This window comes from Platalea leucorodia, assembly GCF_965183815.1.
Source record: "Platalea leucorodia genome assembly, chromosome: W".
In the NCBI taxonomy this organism is placed as follows: domain Eukaryota; kingdom Metazoa; phylum Chordata; class Aves; order Pelecaniformes; family Threskiornithidae; genus Platalea; species Platalea leucorodia.
The window spans coordinates 35,641,729-35,659,630 of NC_138859.1; the positions used below are offsets into that span (position 1 = coordinate 35,641,729).

At 43.3% G+C, this 17,902-nt stretch overlaps 1 protein-coding gene across 1 annotated transcript; it reads right to left on the minus strand.

Moving 5' to 3' along the window:
* Window positions 1-796: 796 nt before the first annotated feature.
* LOC309601998 (dnaJ homolog subfamily A member 1-like) lies at window positions 797-12,491 on the minus strand (the record flags this gene model as incomplete). The annotated part of the gene is made up of 8 exons (XM_082335270.1): window positions 797-1,109; window positions 2,404-2,504; window positions 3,062-3,177; window positions 8,473-8,587; window positions 10,028-10,255; window positions 10,367-10,471; window positions 11,731-11,908; window positions 12,360-12,491. 8 exons carry the CDS (start codon window positions 12,489-12,491, stop codon window positions 891-893), a joined length of 1,194 nt encoding a protein of 397 aa, XP_082191396.1. The 3' UTR covers window positions 797-890.
* Between the last annotated feature and the right edge of the window lie 5,411 nt (window positions 12,492-17,902).

Consider the following 17,902-nt stretch of genomic DNA (forward strand, 5'->3'; position numbering starts at 1 on the left):
TTACATTGAAATTTTTCATCTACAATGATTAGAACATTCAGACAGAACCAAGTTAAAATAATACCTCTCTGCTTTTCTCCTCTGCAGGCTCACCTATTCCTATGACCACATCTGCTACTGCTTTACTTAACACATCACTATAGATTACATGATTTCAATAATGAAGGTGGAAGTCAAGCTTCACATGGCAGTAGGTCAACACAGATTCTGTATTTTAGTCATGAACAACCTACATTGGCTATACACAGCATAGCACAGAACAATATTTAAGTAGCAGCTGGTTAGAAACAAAAAGTTTTACGACTAGCTCACTCCATCAGGACTAATGCTGGCAGACCAAGAAACCATTAATTCTTAAATAAACTGGTAAATCACACAAGTTTAATGGACGTGAAAAAAATTAAACAAATTTGTGTCAGGTTCACATATTACACATTTGCATTATAGAGCAAGTTCTGATTTGACAAACAGCAGTGCAAATCCAAAAACTGTAGATATATCTTGATAATATTCTATTATATTAGAAGTACTTGTGCATCCTTCAGTAAACTGCAGCTCTACAGAGCATCAAGAACACTACAGACCAGGCACCTGAACACAGATAAAAGAATTGCAGATTTAGTCAAGAAAACTATTCCAGACTGCTTGTCTGACAGACAGTGTTTGTGATCAACTTGATCTGCACTTGCATCCTGGAGCTTTATCCAAATTGCAAAGTCAGTTTTCACATTACCACCTTAATTTATTTATGCTTTTAGAATGAACTATAGCTGAATTTAACAGCAACAACAAAAAAATATATCAGGAAGTGAGGGTGAATTACCTGTAGTCCTTCACTTGTCTACTGACACATATAAAAGTGGCATCACAGTGGTTATTAACTGTCCCTTTTAAGAAGTCTGACATTCAACACCACCTCCAGGGTGATGCTCATCATCTTCATAGGCTTCTCCATTATAGCAATGTCTTCTGTCTTGAGCTGGATCAAAGTCCATTAAATCCACTTGTTCCATTTCCTCAGTTTCTTCTACTTCCTGCCTTGCAGGTAGCAGTTTTTCCAGCAAATACAACTTATCTGAGGAGAAGAAGCCACTACCTGGGAAGTTCACCTGAAATAAAGAGCTGCACTTACTGAATTTGGCTTTAACTGGCCTCTATCTCACTTACTACAGATCAATTATCTGCCAGCATCAGCTTTATAATTACAGAAGACTTGAAAACCCATTGCTAAGGAAATAATTAGGTCACTTGCCAGTCTTTCACAGCTGCCAAAAGTGCATTTCTACTATATTTGGCAACTTCACTGTCTTGGCTAGTTCAGTCTTTTTTCTGCCCCAGACTGCCATGTTGAAAGGGCTAAAAGATATCCTCAGCTAAAGCCAGAGTAGGGGGACATAGCAGTTAGAGCTTACCCTGATTCCCCTCCCATCAGTACTAATGAAACTCTTCAGCAATTACAATTGACTAGCTGATCCCCTTGCTCCAATACAAGGTCAGTTATATTTCAGTTCTTCCTAAGACACGTTGGAGGCCAAAAAACATGTCAAACATGAAAATTCACAGGATATCCAAACAAGTTATTTCAGTACTTAGTATATTTTCAGTAAAGAGCTATTTAGAAATGTCGCGATTTAACCCCGGCCAGCAGCTAAGCACCACACAGCCACTAACTCACTCCCCCACACTCAGAGGGATGGGAGAGAGAATCGGAAGATTAAAAGTGAAAGAACTTGTGGGTTGAGATAAGGATAGTTTAATAAGTAAAGCAAAAACTGCGTGCGCAAGCAAAGCAAAATAAGGAATTTGTTCACGATTTCCCATCGGCAGGCAGGCATGTAGCCATTTCCAGGAAAGCAGGGCCTCAGCACGCATAATGGTTACTTGGGAAGACAAACGCCATAACTCCGAACGTCCCCCCCTTCCTCCTTCTCCCCCCCAGCTTTTATTGCTGAGCATGACATCATATAGTATGGAATATCCCTTTTGTCAGTTGGGGTCAGCTGTCCTGGCCGTGTCCCCTCCCAAGTTCTCGGGCACCCCCACCCTACTTGCTGGTGGGGCAGTGAGAGAAGCAAAAAAGGCCTTGACTCTGTGTAAGCACTGCTCAGCAATAACGAAAACATCCCTGTATTATCAACACTGTTTTCAGCACAAATCCAAAACATAGCCCCATACAGGCTGCTATGAAGAAAATTAACTCTATCCCAGCCAAAACCAGTACAAGAAAGAATTGGATACCTTCTGTCTATAGCCTTGTGCATTGCATTAGGTTATCTGACCACACTGCAAGAAACGCACTAAACAAGACACTTGATTAGCGTCTCTTCTTGCTTGAGTTATTACTTAAGGTTGAAGTTTTGCATGTTCAGTGTTAAGCTGTGTCATGGAAGCTGATTCGCTTACCTTGAACTCTATGATTAGACGTCCTTTTTCATATGGCCTACAATATACTGGCATGCCTTCATTCAGCACACATTTAATATCCCCATGTTTGACAGTCTGGCCTTAAGTAAATAAAAAAATAAGAAAAAAAAATCCAGGCAGGCAAAACAAGCAATTTTAGTTTCAATTCCTTTCAGTATGCATTTGTGCAGCCTTGTAAGCTGTGTTTCAACAACTATACTGATATCCTGTAGTCTAATAGGGACCTACTGCCCCATAGCTTTTGTGTAGGAGAACAGGTACACATCTATGCTATATTCTACCATTTTGTATGCTTCTCAAAGGGAGCATACCTATGAATGTCAAGTATTCCATGAGTTCCAAGTCTGAAAAATTTATCTTCAGAGACCTTGAGTATCCTCAGGATATCAGCACATCCATGAAGTAAAGTTTGTTACTGTGTCATACGAAGAAACATGTAGTTACTGTTGCCCACTAAGGAAAACTTTTATTTGTTTAAAGCTCTCTGCTGTAAAGACTTGGGGGTGGGGGGTGGGGTGAGGAAGAAGTAGTATTTTAAGGATCAATCCTTTCTGCTCCCCTATGCTAATTGCTTGCTTTTCAGCTTACATTTGCTGGATGTACAGATTTTTTTAGCACAAAGCAAACCAACACTTACCAGGATGAGAAGTAATGATTATAGTTCTATTATCCAGTGTTGTGATAGGTTTTTGAAAGCCACACAGTGCTTCAACCAGCTGTATATCCATGCACATAACAAGGTCTTCCCCTTGCCTATGGTAGAACCAAGCAACAATAGTCAGGGGTGTGGGAATAGGAAGAGTGAGAAGGACCATGCCTAACTCAGGTATTAAATTTGGTAAAGACAATAAAGTTGGAATCTTAATACTAAGAAGCCTGACCAGTAAAATAGAGAACATCATTAACTATTAACTAAACCAACTACTTCAGGGATAATACCTGTGATAAGAGCCATTTACTACTCAAGGACAGTTATTCAAAAGCTAACCCCACCGAACCATATCACACTCAACAGCATTCAGTTTCATTTCACTATGCTTTCCCCCTTCTGGGAAAAGGTTTGTCTCAGCCTCCAAACTTCTACTGCTGGGACAATTAATCCCTTCTTTAGCATTGTCCAAATTGGACAAAAATTTGCACAATACTGTCATATATTAGCACAATCATCTAAAGAAACAAGACGCAGCAACACTTTTTTAATCAATCTATCTGTTTTATTCTTCTCCAACATAATTTCTGGCTTTCAGATGTTGTGGGCAACACTAGGGATCTAATATGATTTTGTACCTTCTTCTTCCTTCTACTTAGTTACATCATTAGGGGAGACCAACTTCCCTGAGATCAGGCTGCTGCCCTAATCTGGTAAAGCTGATCTTTGACTAATTTAAATATCCTCACTTAAAGGGCAGATGCCTAGGGAAGAGTACAAGAGCAAGGCAAGCACACAACACTGCCCCAGAATACACTCAGCTTCCAGCCCTTATCAGGACATCTCAAGGACTTTAACCTGGAAGTGTAGTTTTATTTTTTCCCTCCCTTTCATGAAATCTATTGATGGCTATCAACCATTGACAGCATCTTATGCCAAAGATTTCCATAACCACATACAAAGCGTCACTTCCAGTTCTGAACCTCACAGAACCACAGAACGGTTGAGGTTGGAAGGAACCTCTGGAGGTCACCTGGTCCAGCTCCTCTGCTCAAGCAGAGTCACCTGGAGCAGGCTGCCCAGGACCATGTCCAGACAGCTTTTGAATATCTCCAAGGAGGGAGATTCCATGACCTCTCTGGGCAACCTGTTCCAATGCTTGATCACCCTCACAGTGAAAAAGTGTTTCCTTACATTCAGACAGAACCTCCTGTGCTTAAGTTTGTGCCCACTGCCTCTTGTCCTGTTGGTAATAGTAACTGTAATATCTCAAGTGATACTAAGAGACAGACAACAGTTGGTCCTACACAAATTCTCCCTCTTCCTTCCTCCCCTCTTTTCTACAAGGAAGGATCTACTTAAAACAAACAAAAAAAAATATCACTCTCCACACAGAAGCTATTCTATCTTTTCCTCATTACCCTTCTTTAAGATTCTCCAGTTCTACTGTATCTTTGTGTACTGGGTTTGGCTGGGATGGAGATAACTTTCTTCATAGCAGCCCATGCGGTGCTGCATTTTAGATTTGTGACTTACTTTCACCTATTAAACTGTCTTTATCTTGAACCACAAGTTTTCTTGCTTTTGCTCTTCCTATTCTCTCCCTCAGGATGCGGGGGGGGGGGGGGGGGGGGGGAGTAAGCAAGCAACTCTGTGGGTGCTTGGCTGCTGGCTGGGGTCAACCCACCACACTTTACAATGTAAAATCTGCATTACATGCAGTATTCAAGGTGCAGTCACACCACAGATTTTATATATACAGCAATTGGTTTTGTTGTCGTCGTCCCATGTCCCCCCCCCCGGAATTCCTAACATTTTACTTGCTTCTTAGCATTGAGATGATCTATTCATAGATCTGTTACAACCAACATTTTGGTACTGCTGAGATCCCACTATTGTGCAAGTATTTAAGTTTATGCACTTCATTTTACATTTAACATTCAACTTAAATTGTCATGTTTGTTGCATTATATCATGCAATCATTCTGCAACTCTAACCAACTTCCATCTTCCTTACCCTGTAAAAAGTTCTGTATCATCAACAAGTCACCACCTCAGAGTTTAAATGAAATTAAAGGTTCCCCAGTGCAGCTCTTTTTAGGACTCATTCGGGGTCCCATCACGTTTCTTTATCAGACGGAATTATATTCTTACCTGGTTTCCTACTTCTTATCCAGTCATTTATCCATGTAATATTCCCTTCCACTCCTCAGTGGTTTAGTATATTCAAAAACCCTTTGCTGAAGAATTTCATTCAATGCCATTTTAGGAATTCAACGGATCACCTGGATCTCCCTAGTCTGCAGTAAACACCACTGCAAGTGTGAAAGCTTGAGCATTTCTCCTTAAAGAAATCTTAATTTGAAACAATTCAGCCAAACAAAGAGTTAATAATTTCTGCTATTAAAAATAATAACCTGAAGGTTACTGTAGATGAAGTAGATACAGTAATTTTAGTGAGACTGAAAACAAAACACAGGGAGCTCAGAACTAAACTTTTATTTCAAGAGACGTCAGAAACAACTCTTGACTTCACTAACCAGTTTAAAAAGAGAAATTTTAACATGGAGAAGGGGACAGCCTGAACACTTAAGAACACTCAATCCTGTGTTGTAAGTAAGGGGGCCTTTTAAATGCAGCTGGATAAACTATCAAAGAATCATGGAATAGGTGAGGTTGGAAGGGACCCTTTGGAGGTCTCTAGTCCAACCCCCCTGCTCAAAGCAGGGTCAACTAGAGCAGGTTGGTCAGGGCCACGTCCAGTCGGGTTTTGAATAACTATAAGGATGGAAACCCCACAGATTTTCTGGGCAATCCATTCTAGTGTTTGACGCCACCACTCCCAAGTAAAAAAAAGTTTCTTTTTAAGTGGAATTTCCTGTATTTCATTTCATGTCCATATGTACCTTAGATGCTAAATACTTTGCAATGATTTTTAAATTAAGATAGCTGTGGGACAGTATTCTCATCTGGACTACAGTAAACAAAGATATGGAGCAAGAAGTTAGTTAACCAGTTGGCCTTGAAGGCTGATGTCCAACTGGGGATTTATCAATACAAAATTCTAGGTCACATGAAGACTAAAACCTTAATATATGCAGCAAGCTCAGCTGGAGATGATTAAGTGTAAAGGTAGCAATGAAATTACTAGGTCAAGTGTTCCAGTCACAAAAATTATTTCCAGCAGAAATAGGAAAGTATTTGTGCCACTGAACAAGATGGTAGCAAAATTCCAAGTCTCATACATTTCTATTCAGCTACATTAGATGACAACTCAAGTGAAACTCCCTCCTCAACACTAGAAGAGCTTGATTTGCAAAATGGGGTGAATGCAATTGCTTATAGATACTGTAGTATAAATATTAAGGAAGACAGTTGTATACGTTTATTGTATACATTGATGTACACAGGCAGGTACAAGTTAGTTGCAAGAAGTTAAGCTTGATATTTAACTTGAATATATTTAGGTATCAGCATCCTCAAAGAGCCTTCCAAATGGAATCACAAGAACAAAATAGGACTTAGCTTTATGAGCAGTGTAAAGCCAGAGGCTTGAAATTGTCATAAGGTAGTAACTGCAACACCTACTACCAACTAAACAACAAAATATATCTAGTAACAACCAGCTAGGTTTTAAGACAGGATTGAAAGAAGTCTGTAAGGGAATCATCTCTCCTATGCCTCATTTGCCTCCTTCAGAGTCTCCTACACTCCCTCTGAAGGTCTGGTGGTAAGGAAGTTTAGAAAGCAACTCTGAGTCACTCTGAAAGGAGCTTCTAGATGAAACCAGGATGCATCTAGTTAAGTCAGAACTGAAAATTAAAGAAATTACATTAAAGTCAGCACAAATGATGTCTGCATGTGCTGGGATGTTCAGGAGTCGTTTAGTTTAAGGGCATCTCAAACCTATTAAAAGGACTTGGACCTGTTAAAAAGGATGAATTTAAAGGTGTCTATAAAGAGACTTGCCTGGAAAGTTTTAGACCCTGAAGGGACAGGAGGTACATTCCATCTGCTCCAGAAGCGGCATTACCTCAGCATAACCCCACAAAACTACTGATATCAAGGAACATCTAAGGACATTAAAGCTAAAGCCAGTGCAGGGGGATGGACATCAACACTCCAGTACAGTCAGAACTTCAAGTCCCAGGTAACATAATAAATGCATGGACCAGACATACCCTTTGACACAACTGATTCATCACCTCGTTTCACTGGAAGCTGGGTAGAGAAAATTGCTCATCACTAGCCTGCCAAATGCCATGAAGGTTCCTATTCTTTAATCTGTGAGCTCAATGCTGGAAGCTGCTAACAGTAGTATTCCATCTGTCCTGCCTCAGCACAAAGTTTTGGCACCAGCTTCTGGAGTTAAGCACCATACAAGACTGCTGATCGGATTGACTACAGGCTACACTAGAGCCTTTGACCTGTCATTTCTACTTACAGGGACAAAGGGATGAGCTGTTAGACTAAGTGCCCCCACATTAAGAGACCAACCCATTGTTCCCCTCATGAATGCTCTGAGCAGCAGTTAGTTGCACTTGGTACCTACTGCTCATCTTCTAGAGGTGGCCAAAGTGCTGCTTTTTCCAGAAGAGAAGCTACTACATGACAGACTCATTCCACAAAGTAACTTGAAACAATGGACTTTAACACAAAGCAACATTGTTAGGCAATATGTGAAGTACTTGACTAACATAGTTGACACTACCCAGTTCAGTTTCACTTCTGCAAATTATCAGTCCTCTCCATTCCTCATGTTACCCAATGCATTCAGGCAAGGAAAACGCATAGGAGGCAGATCACCTTGATATTATGCATATAGGATGCACACTTCTGACCATAATGCGGCCATAAACAGGATCCTGAGAAATAGCACAAGCACTGAAGCTTGGCTTCAAGGCAAAAGAAACTACATAACAAGCAGTTGCCTATGCTAGATCAGAGTTTGGTATTGTAAGACTTTCACAGAAGGAGGCAAGAACAAGGAATTAGTAAGACAACAACTGCTAAAGATATTCACAGTTATTAAGAAACAATTATTTTCCAACATTGGTAGTCCTTAGAAGTTTGTGAATTCCCAGTATCCATAACTCCCTTAGGTTTGTCTTACTTCCTCTCCCACCCTCAGAGAAAGAAAAAAACTCACTCCAAACAACCCAAAAAATAAACCATATAACCACAAACCTTGTACGTTTAGAGCACCAACTGCTTTGACTAGTTCTACCAGTACTTCTATAAATATGTCAATATCTGACAGCCCAAACCGACTCACAAGTGAGCTCTAGACATATAGTCCTATCTGACAACATTTCCAGTTACTAAAAACAGCCAGTGGTAACAGAGGAAGCTTGAAGACAAGCATCTCAGGAGCATGCATAAAGACTCATGGAGTTTACCTTGTAAGCGTAGGGTGATCTTTTTGATCTAAGACGATAATTATGTCCCCTGGCTTTAGTCCTGGCTCTTGGTCCCCTTCACCATGGAATGTTATTTTCTGACCATCCTTCATTCCTATTGCAGAGACCACATATTTCAGCTTTTTCTTTTTTCTTTCCTCTCAAATGTAACAATGTGAAATATTTTAATAGGCACTAGCTTGTACTTAGGATATTACTGAACCTTGAGATTGCAACATTAGGACCTTTGCTTGAAGCAAGTATCTTACCAACTTATCTTTCCAAAACATGTTAGTACTGCCAACTTGAGCTACGTTTCATAAGCATGAAATCCCATTCTAGTAGAAATTAGTCACCTGCCAAGATAAAAATCCTTGAGGGAACTATTATCAAGATGGCTTCTGTCATATGCACAACCACTACAGAAGAGGCGTAGAAGAAACACTGCACACAAAGCTTGCTTTAAGAAGCTGATAAGTCTCTTAAGTCTGTAGCAGAACTACTTGAGAGAAAAGATCTCAATGCCTTCAGTTTAGGAAGCACTCTTCCTAGGAGCGTGACTGTCACTCAAGAAAGCAACTTCACCTACAGAAGGGTTATTGCACTATTAATTCTAGCAGCCTCATGCTACCTGGTAGAAAACCAGGATGACTACAATAGTCAAAATTTTGCTCTTTTCAGTAACTTTTAAAACAGTGGTTAAAAATATCAGTGATATACTCTTGCCAAGCTTCAAGTTTAGTGTTACTGTCATATTCCTCCTCTTAAAGATGAGACATTACATAAAGCACGCTTAAGTAGAGATGCAAAACAGTTACTCATTACTGTTAGGTACGAGTCTATTGTAAGCCACATGCTTGCCAATGCATTTTATCTTTCAACTCCAACTCCTCCAAAGACCGCTCCCACCTACTTTTGAGCAGCCTACTGTGAAGAAAAGTGTTTGTTGCTAAATAGCCTCACGTTCCCTTATCATTCTGGGGATTTAAATTCTGAATTAAGTTTTGCCAGACATAAAGGACACAATGTCATCAGGGTGACATAACAAAATAAATTCTAAGCATTATAGGCTTAGCAATGTCTTCACACTTCAGAAGACCTGGTCCTCCCCTTCACAGTAAAATGCCATAAAAGTGATCAGATTCTGTAGGGTCTCCAAAATGTCAAGATAATAGTTAAACTTGCTTAATAAGCTAAGTGATGTATTTGCTTTTTATCAATCCAATTAACTGGTCAGCATTTTTGCTTCTGAACCTACTCTTATGGAGATTAGTTTACTACTTGCATCATTACAAGCTTTGGGATTAACACTTAGTAATGTATATAGTAAGTGGGCACTAATACACAAGTAATCACTCTTGCTTAAAGGCAAGTCTACCTTTAAAGAGTAGGAACAGGCTATTGTACTGAATTGCATATCCAACTGTTACTCATCATAACGAGTGATCAACACCATGCATGAAGGTCCTGTTTTAGTGCTAAAAAACCCCCACAAACCACCAGCCCCAATGACAATCTATTTAAATATAATACTCCAAGTTAGTAAAACCCTTACCTTTGTCAATGTGAACTTCTAGAATCTTCTTCTCTCTAACAATTTTTCTGCCAGTGCAGCTCTTGCACCGGTCCTTGGGGCTAATACGCTCCCCATGCCCCTGACACTCCATACATACAGACTGAATCTGTTGCACCATTCCTGGACCAATCTGGTGAATTCTGATTTGCATGCCTGTGCCTCTGCAATTAGGACAGCATTCTATTGCACCCTTCCTACCACCACGACCTGACGACAGAGTGAAAAATCAAACAGTTATATTTCCAGAAGAAACCAGAAGGTCAAAATACATTTGGAGCTTCAGAAATAACTAATGTCTAGTTTTAGTGTTTAAATTACCTTCACATTTGTCACAGATCACATTCTTCTGCAAAGCCAGCTTTCTTGTTGCACCATTATACAGATCTTCTAAGCTTATCGACAACTGATGAACAACATTTTTGCCTATAAGGGAAAGGGAGGGAAGGGAGAGTATATTTATTTAAATGTGATAGCTTGAATCCAAAATTATAAGTTTCCCATGTTACTATGTTCAAATTGCATTAGAATAAGCCTTTAAAAGCTTTAACACTTCCTATTTATCTACTGCTGTTATCAATAGCTTTTTCCTATTTAATCTTACAATTATGTAACAATTCTCATTGCTTTCTTAGTAATCTTTTTCAGAAGGAGCCAGAAGACTCCTCCATGAAAGTATAAGCAATAATAATAAGAACAAAATACACTGAGATTTAGGTTTCAGATTTTAACTTTGTCTAAAGCGTGAAAATAGACAAGTATGTTTGGATAACCACAGGAAAGTAGGAGATAGATAGTTCCTACAGCCAATGAAATACTACTGCCACCCCTACTCCCCCCTTCCCCCTGGAAGTTTCCCAAAACAGTTGGGCAATTGGATTTTTACAATAAGGAACTGGTTTTGCCGAGTAAAGTTCTAATCAAATCCATGGTAAGGCTAACGAGTTCTTGCTTACTGAAAATGTTTTGCTGTATGACATTTTGATATAAGACCTTCTTTTCTTTCATTTATCAGCACTGCATATAAACTAAGAAGTGATATAGTCAGCACTACTCTTAAACATAGTTTTTAAATTAATATTGACATCTTTGCTGATACTATTGGTCTGAACTTCAATTTGGATCGGCATTTTAGCTTTACTGCAGCTTTAACCCAATTCCACTGGACAGTACAGAAGAACAATGAGATCTCATAAATGAAAAATGCTTTGTTCACTTTATTTATATGTTGCTACTTTTAACTAAGGTCTTTCAGCTAGAAGTGATTTAAAAACTCAGATTTTGACAGTACACTTGCAGTACCTTAGTTACCAAGTAAGATACTTTACCATCCCATTCCTGTTCTATTTTATTAAAAGGTAGGCTTATCCTTAGAAAAAGGCTTCCCAAATGCAGAGTCTAGCTAGGTATTAAATTAACATAAGACAACTCACAGATCTGAACTACCAGTGTATAAAATATGCGTACCCTTCTCATTACACAGGTACTCCTTTCCCTACTCATTTTAGGCTTTAAAGGCTAACAACAGTTTTATATGGTTTCCAGAATACAGCTATAAGATCATTTTAATAGCCTTGATGCAGTCTTGCAAGCCACACTATTCACCCAAGGCAAACTTCAGCACTCTCTCACGTACAATGGTCATACTGTTAAGTCTAGAGCAGCATCAGAAGTAGGAACATTACCTCGTCTCTCCCTTTGCATCCTCCCACCACCTCCAAAGAACAAGTCAAATATGTCCATGGGTGACCCAAAACTACTACTGGAGCCACCCTCTTTGACAGCCTGCTCGCCACCTTTATCATACAGATCTCTCTTCTTCTGGTCAGACAGTATCTCATAGGCTTGGGAAATCTGTTTGAACTGTGAAAGATGCACATTAAGCCTCAGACCCCAATCTTTAAGCAGCAGCTCCCTCAGGAGTCCATTCCCCCTGCCCCCAACCTGACAATCCTCCCTCAAGTGCCCATTCCCCCCCCCCCCCCCCCCCCATCAGGTCCAGCCAGAACCCCTCTCTCCACCAGGGGCTCTCATTCCTACCGACCTCCCCCACAGGGTCCCTCAATTTACCATTAGACCCCTCCCCACTCCAACCAGGCCCCTGGCAAGAGAACACTTCCCTCCCCACAGGCAGCAGGGTCCCCCCCAAACCAAACCGCTCCCCTCCAAAAGCAGCAACAATATCTGGAAGGGTCTTTATAATCTCCCCATCCAAGTCCCTCGCTTCAGTCAGCCCCTAGGCAAAAATCAGGGACGACTCCCCCCCCCAGTCCCTCAGCAGCTTCGGTCCAGATCCCGCTCCCTCAACACTAACCTTCTCACCCTCGTTGGGGTTCTTATCAGGGTGATATTTTAAGGCCAGCTTACGGTACGCCTTCTTCAGCTCCTCAGCAGAAGCACTGGGCTTCACCCCCAGCACATCATAATACAGAGTCTCCTTCACCATGGCAACAGACCTACAAGAACACTAAGCAATTAATCCCAACATACGGACACACCAACCCCCTCATCAAAGGAAAGAATCAAACCGCACTACACAAAATCTAGAACTTACAACCTTTCTGGAAAATTCCAAACTAATGTCCACATACGGGGAATTCTGAACCGACAAAAACCCACCCCCGGAAACCCCACCCTCTTAGTTGTTCGGGAGGTGGGGAATCAAAGGGAGGAGACCCAGTAACAGGCTACGAGTCGGTCATGCTGCGATTACCTCACTAGACTACAGTTCCCGGCGAGCACTGCAGTCCACCCAAAACCGCAATTCCCAAAACACACTGGCCCTCAGCCGCGTCCTGGGCCGTGCGCAAAACTATGAATGGTTCCCTAGGCTATTTGCGGACTATAGCTCCCAGCATGCACGGGGAGCAGCCTCGTCGCAACGCTCGCTCTATTCATGTCTTAGTGACTTATTTCCAGGGCGTGGTAGCAGTTCAGTTCTGATTCTCTCTATTAAATGTCCTTTTTTGTTGGTTTGAAAATTCAGTGAATGGATACCAACACTGGGCTTTAAGCCCAGTTTTATATAAAACAAACCAGTTTTAAATATAATATTGATGGGTATGAAAACTTTCACCTTTAATGTTTGTCCAGTTGTCATCCTGCAACTTAGCTATCTCACCAGTTTGTGCCTGTTTGGACAAAAGGGGATTTTTTTTCTATCAATCAGTTGATGACAGTATGACTAAAAACTCACTTTGGTATTTGTGCAAGACTAGGCAACTAGTAAACAGTTTATGTGGGCTATAAGACAGATAGGAGTCACTCCTGATATTCCCATTCAACTGAAAACAATAATTCTTGTCTTAATGAAGGCAAGGAGAGAAGGAAGTTATATTAGCCTGTTTTAATTGTCAACATGGAAGGAAGTGCACAACCATAAGTGACCAGTATAGTTGGTAAAACAAGCTAAACTTTCAAAATTCTTTCCCTTCAAAAATTACATCTGTTCTTCAATTATCTCTGCTTTTACAAAATTATCAGAGAAATATCTTTAAAAAATGAAATAAATAACAGCCCTCTACAATTATATCTACTTTAAGGGTATGTGGAAGGAGAGTGCCTGCTCCTTTAACGGTATCTGGTCAAAAAAGCCATAAACAAGAACATACAGAGACAAATCTGTGTGAGGTGCGACCAGGTGGAGGATCTGCTCAGCCTGGTGGCAGAGCTGAAAGAAGAAGTAGAAAGATTGAGGAGTATCAGGGAGTGTGAGAGGGAGATAGACTGGTGGAGCCACTCCCTGCCATCCCTGAGACAAGCATGCCAGATGGAAACATCAAGAGAAGCAGAGGCTCCCCTACCCTCTTGCCACCAGGCAGAAGGAGGGGACCTAAGAGACGGAGGGGGATGGAAACAGATCCCTGCTCGGCGCAGCAGGCGAATCCTCTCCCAGCCTACCTTGCCTTCCCAGGTGCCCTTACACAATAGGTATGAGGCTCTGGAACTTGAGGGCCAGGAGGATGATGATGCGGACAGTGATCCATCCAGGAGGTTGACTAGGGGGAGCCAGTCAGCCCTATGCATTACAACTGCCGCTGGTAAGAAAAAAAGAAGGGTAATTGTCATAGGCGACTCCCTTCTGAGGGGAACAGAGGGCCCGATATGCCAACCGGACCCATCCCATAGGGAAGTCTGCTGCCTCCCTGGGGCCCGGGTCAGAGACATTACTAGGAAGCTCCCTAGGCTGGTACAATCATCTGATTATTACCCGCTATTGGTTGTTCAGGTTGGCAGCAATGAGGTAGCCGAGAGAAGTCCAAAGACGATCGAAAGGGATTTCAGAGAACTGAGGCGATTGCTTGAAGGATCAGGACTGCAGGTAGTGTTTTCCTCCATCCCTTCAATAGCCGGGAGGAATACGGAAAGGAGCAGGAAGACCCATCTCATTAACACGTGGCTCAGAGGCTGGTGCCAGCGGTGGAATTTTGGGTTTTTCAATCATGGGGCAGTTTGCATGGCACCAGGCCTGCTGGAGACAGAAGGGGTTCACCTGTCTCAAAGGGGGAAAAGGATTCTGGCTCAACAGTTAGCAGGCCTCACTGAGAGAGCTTTAAACTAGATTCAAAGGGGGAAGGGGATAAAACCAGGCTTGCTAGGGATGAGCCTAGGGGTGGCATGCCTGTGTTGGAGACGAGATCAATAGGCCAACTGAAGTGCATTTACACCAATGCACGCAGCATGGGCAATAAGCAGGAGGAGCTGGAACCCATTGTGCGGCAGGAAAACTATGACATAGTTGCCATCATGGAAACATGACTGGAGTGCTGCAATGGATGGCTATAAGCTCATCAGAAGGGATAGGCAAGGAAGGAGAGGCGGTGGGGTAGCTCTATATGTTAGAGAGTGTTTTGATTGTCTAGAGCTCAGTGATGGTAATGATAAGGTCGAGTGCTTATGGGTAAAGATCAGGGGGAAGGCCAACAAGGCAGATATCCTGGTGGGAGTCTGTTATAGACCACCCAACCAGGATGAGGAAACAGATGAAGTATTCTACAAGCGGCTGGCTGAAGTCTCACAATCCCTAGCCCTTGTTCTTGTGGGAGACTTCAACTTACCAGATATCTGCTGGAAATACAACACGGCAGAGAGAAAGCAGTCTCGGAGGTTCCTGGAGTGTGTGGAAGATAACTTCCTGACACAGCTGGTAAGCGAGCCAACCAGGGGAGGTGCCCCGCTGGACCTGCTGTTTACAAACAGAAAAGGACTGGTGGGTGATGTGATGGTCGGAGGCTGTCTTGGGCTCAGCGACCATGAAATGATAGAGTTTTCGATTCTTGGAGAAGTAAGGAGAGGGGGTCAGCAGAACTGCTACCTTGGACTTCCAGAGGGCAGACTTTGGCCTGTTTAGGGGCCTGGTTGACAGAGTCCCTTGGGAGGCAGTCCTGAAGGGCAAAGGAGTCCAGGAAGGCTGGACGTTTTTCAAGAAGGAAGTCTTAAGGGCGCAGGAGCAGGCCGTCCCCATGTGCCGAAAGATGAGCAGGCGGGGAAGAAGACCGGCCTGGCTGAACAGGGAGCTTTTGCTGGGACTCAGGAATAAAAGGAGAGTTTACGACCTTTGGAAGAAGGGGCAGGGAACTCAGGAAGACTACAAGGATATTGTTAGGCTATGCAGGGAGAAAATTAGAAAGGCGAAGGCCCAGCTAGAACTTAAACTGGCCACCGCCGTTAAGGATAACAAAAAATGTTTTTAGAAACATATCAGCAACAAAAGGAGGGCCAAGGAGAATCTCCCTCCTTTATTGGATGTGGAGGGAAACATTGCCACGAAGGATGAGGAGAAGGCTGAGGTACTTAATGCCTTCTTTGCCTCGGTCTTTAATAGTCAGACCGGTCATCGTCAGGGTATTCAGGCCCCTGAGCTGGGAGATGGAGATAGGATGCAGAGTGAAGCCCCAGTTGTCGAAGAGGTGGCAGTCACCGACCTGCTCCTCCACCTGAATGCCCTCAAGTCTATGGGGCCAGACGGGATCCACCCGAGGATACTGAGGGAGCTGGCAGAGGAGCTTGCCAAGCCACTTTCCATCATTTACCAGCAGTCCTGGTTAACCGGGGAGGTCCCAGCTGACTGGAAGTTAGCTAATGTGACACCCATCTACAAGAAGGGTCGGAAGGAGGATCCCGGGAACTACAGGCCTGTCAGCCTGACCTCGGTGCCGGGGAAGGTCATGGAACAAATCATCTTGAGTGCCATCACGTTGCACGTGCGGGACAACCAGGGGATCAGGCCCAGCCAGCATGGGTTCATGAAAGGGAGATCCTGTTTCACTAACCTGGTCTCCTTCTATGACAAGGTGACCCGCTTAGTGGATGAGGGGAAGGCTGTGCATGTTGTCTACCTGGACGTTAGTAAGGCCTTTGACACGGTCTCCCACAGACTTCTCCTGGAGAAACTGGCTGCTCACGGCTTGGATAAGTGCACTCTACGCTGGGTTAAAAACTGGCTGGACGGCCGAGCCCGGAGAGTGGTGGTGAATGGAGTTAAATCCAGTTGGCGGCCGGTCATGAGTGGTGTTCTCCAGGGCTCAGTAGTGGGGCCAGTTCTGTGTAATATCTTCATTGATGATATGGACGAGGGGATTGAGCGCATCCTCAGGAAATTTGCAGATGACACACCAAGCTGGGTGGAAGTGTTGATCCGCCTGAAGGTAGGAAGGCCCTACAGAGGGATCTGGACAGGCTGGATCGTTGGGCTGGGGCCAACTGTATGAGGTTCAACAAGGCTAAGTGCTGGGTCCTGCACTTGAGCCACAACAACCCCAGGCAACGCTACAGGCTTGGGGAAGAGTGGCTGGAGAGCTGCCTGGCAGAAAAGGACCTGGGGGTGTTGGTTGACAGCCGCCTGAACATGAGCCAGCAGTGTGCTCAGGTGGCCAAGAGGGCCAATGGCATCCTGGCCTGTATCAGGAATAGTGTGGCCAGCAGGACCAGGGAGGTGATAGTGCCCCTGTACTCGGCACTGGTGAGGCCCCACATCGAGTACTGTGTTCATTTTTGGGCCCCTCACTACAAGAAGGACATTGAGGTGCTGGAGCAAGTCCAAAGAAGGGCAACGAAGCTGGTGAAGGGTTTGGAGAACAAGTCTTACGAGGAGCGGCTGAGGGAGCTGAGGTTGTTTAGCCTGGAGAAAAGGAGGCTGAGGGGAGACCTTATTGCTCTCTGCAACTACCTGAAAGGAGGTTGTAGCGAGGTGGAGGTCGGTCTCTTCTCCCAAGTAACAAGCGATAGGACGAGAGGAAATGGCCTCAAGTTGTGCCAGGGGAGATTTAGATCGGATATTAGGAAAAATTTCTTCACGGAGAGAGTGGTTAGGCATTGGAACAGACTGCCCAGGGAAGTGGTGCAATCATGGTCCCCGGAAGTGTTCAAAAAACATGTGGTGCTTAGGGACATGGAGGTGGACCTGGCAGTTAGGTTAACAGTTGGGCTCGATGATCTCAGAGGTCCTTTCCAACCTTAACGATTCTATGATTCTATGAGGGGATGGAGTTTTTAGTAACAATAGAGAAGAGCTAGGGGCTGCTGATGTATTAGGAACCAACGGGGAAATAAATACCTGTGAAATGCCTCAAAGGAATTGGGGCATGTTCCTCCAAAAAGGTGACAAGGTCGATAGCCCAGCTGAAGTGCCTCTATCCCAATGCATGCAGCATGGGCAGTAAACAGGAGGAGCTGGAAGCCACTGTGCAGCTAGACAGGTATGATCTGATAGCTATCACTGAAACATGGTGGGATGAATCACATGACTGGAGCGCTGCAATCAATGACTATAAACTGTTCAGAAGGGACAGGTAAGGAAGGAGGGGTGGGGGGTTTTCCCTCTATGTAAAAGAATGGGTTGACTGCACAGAGCTGTCT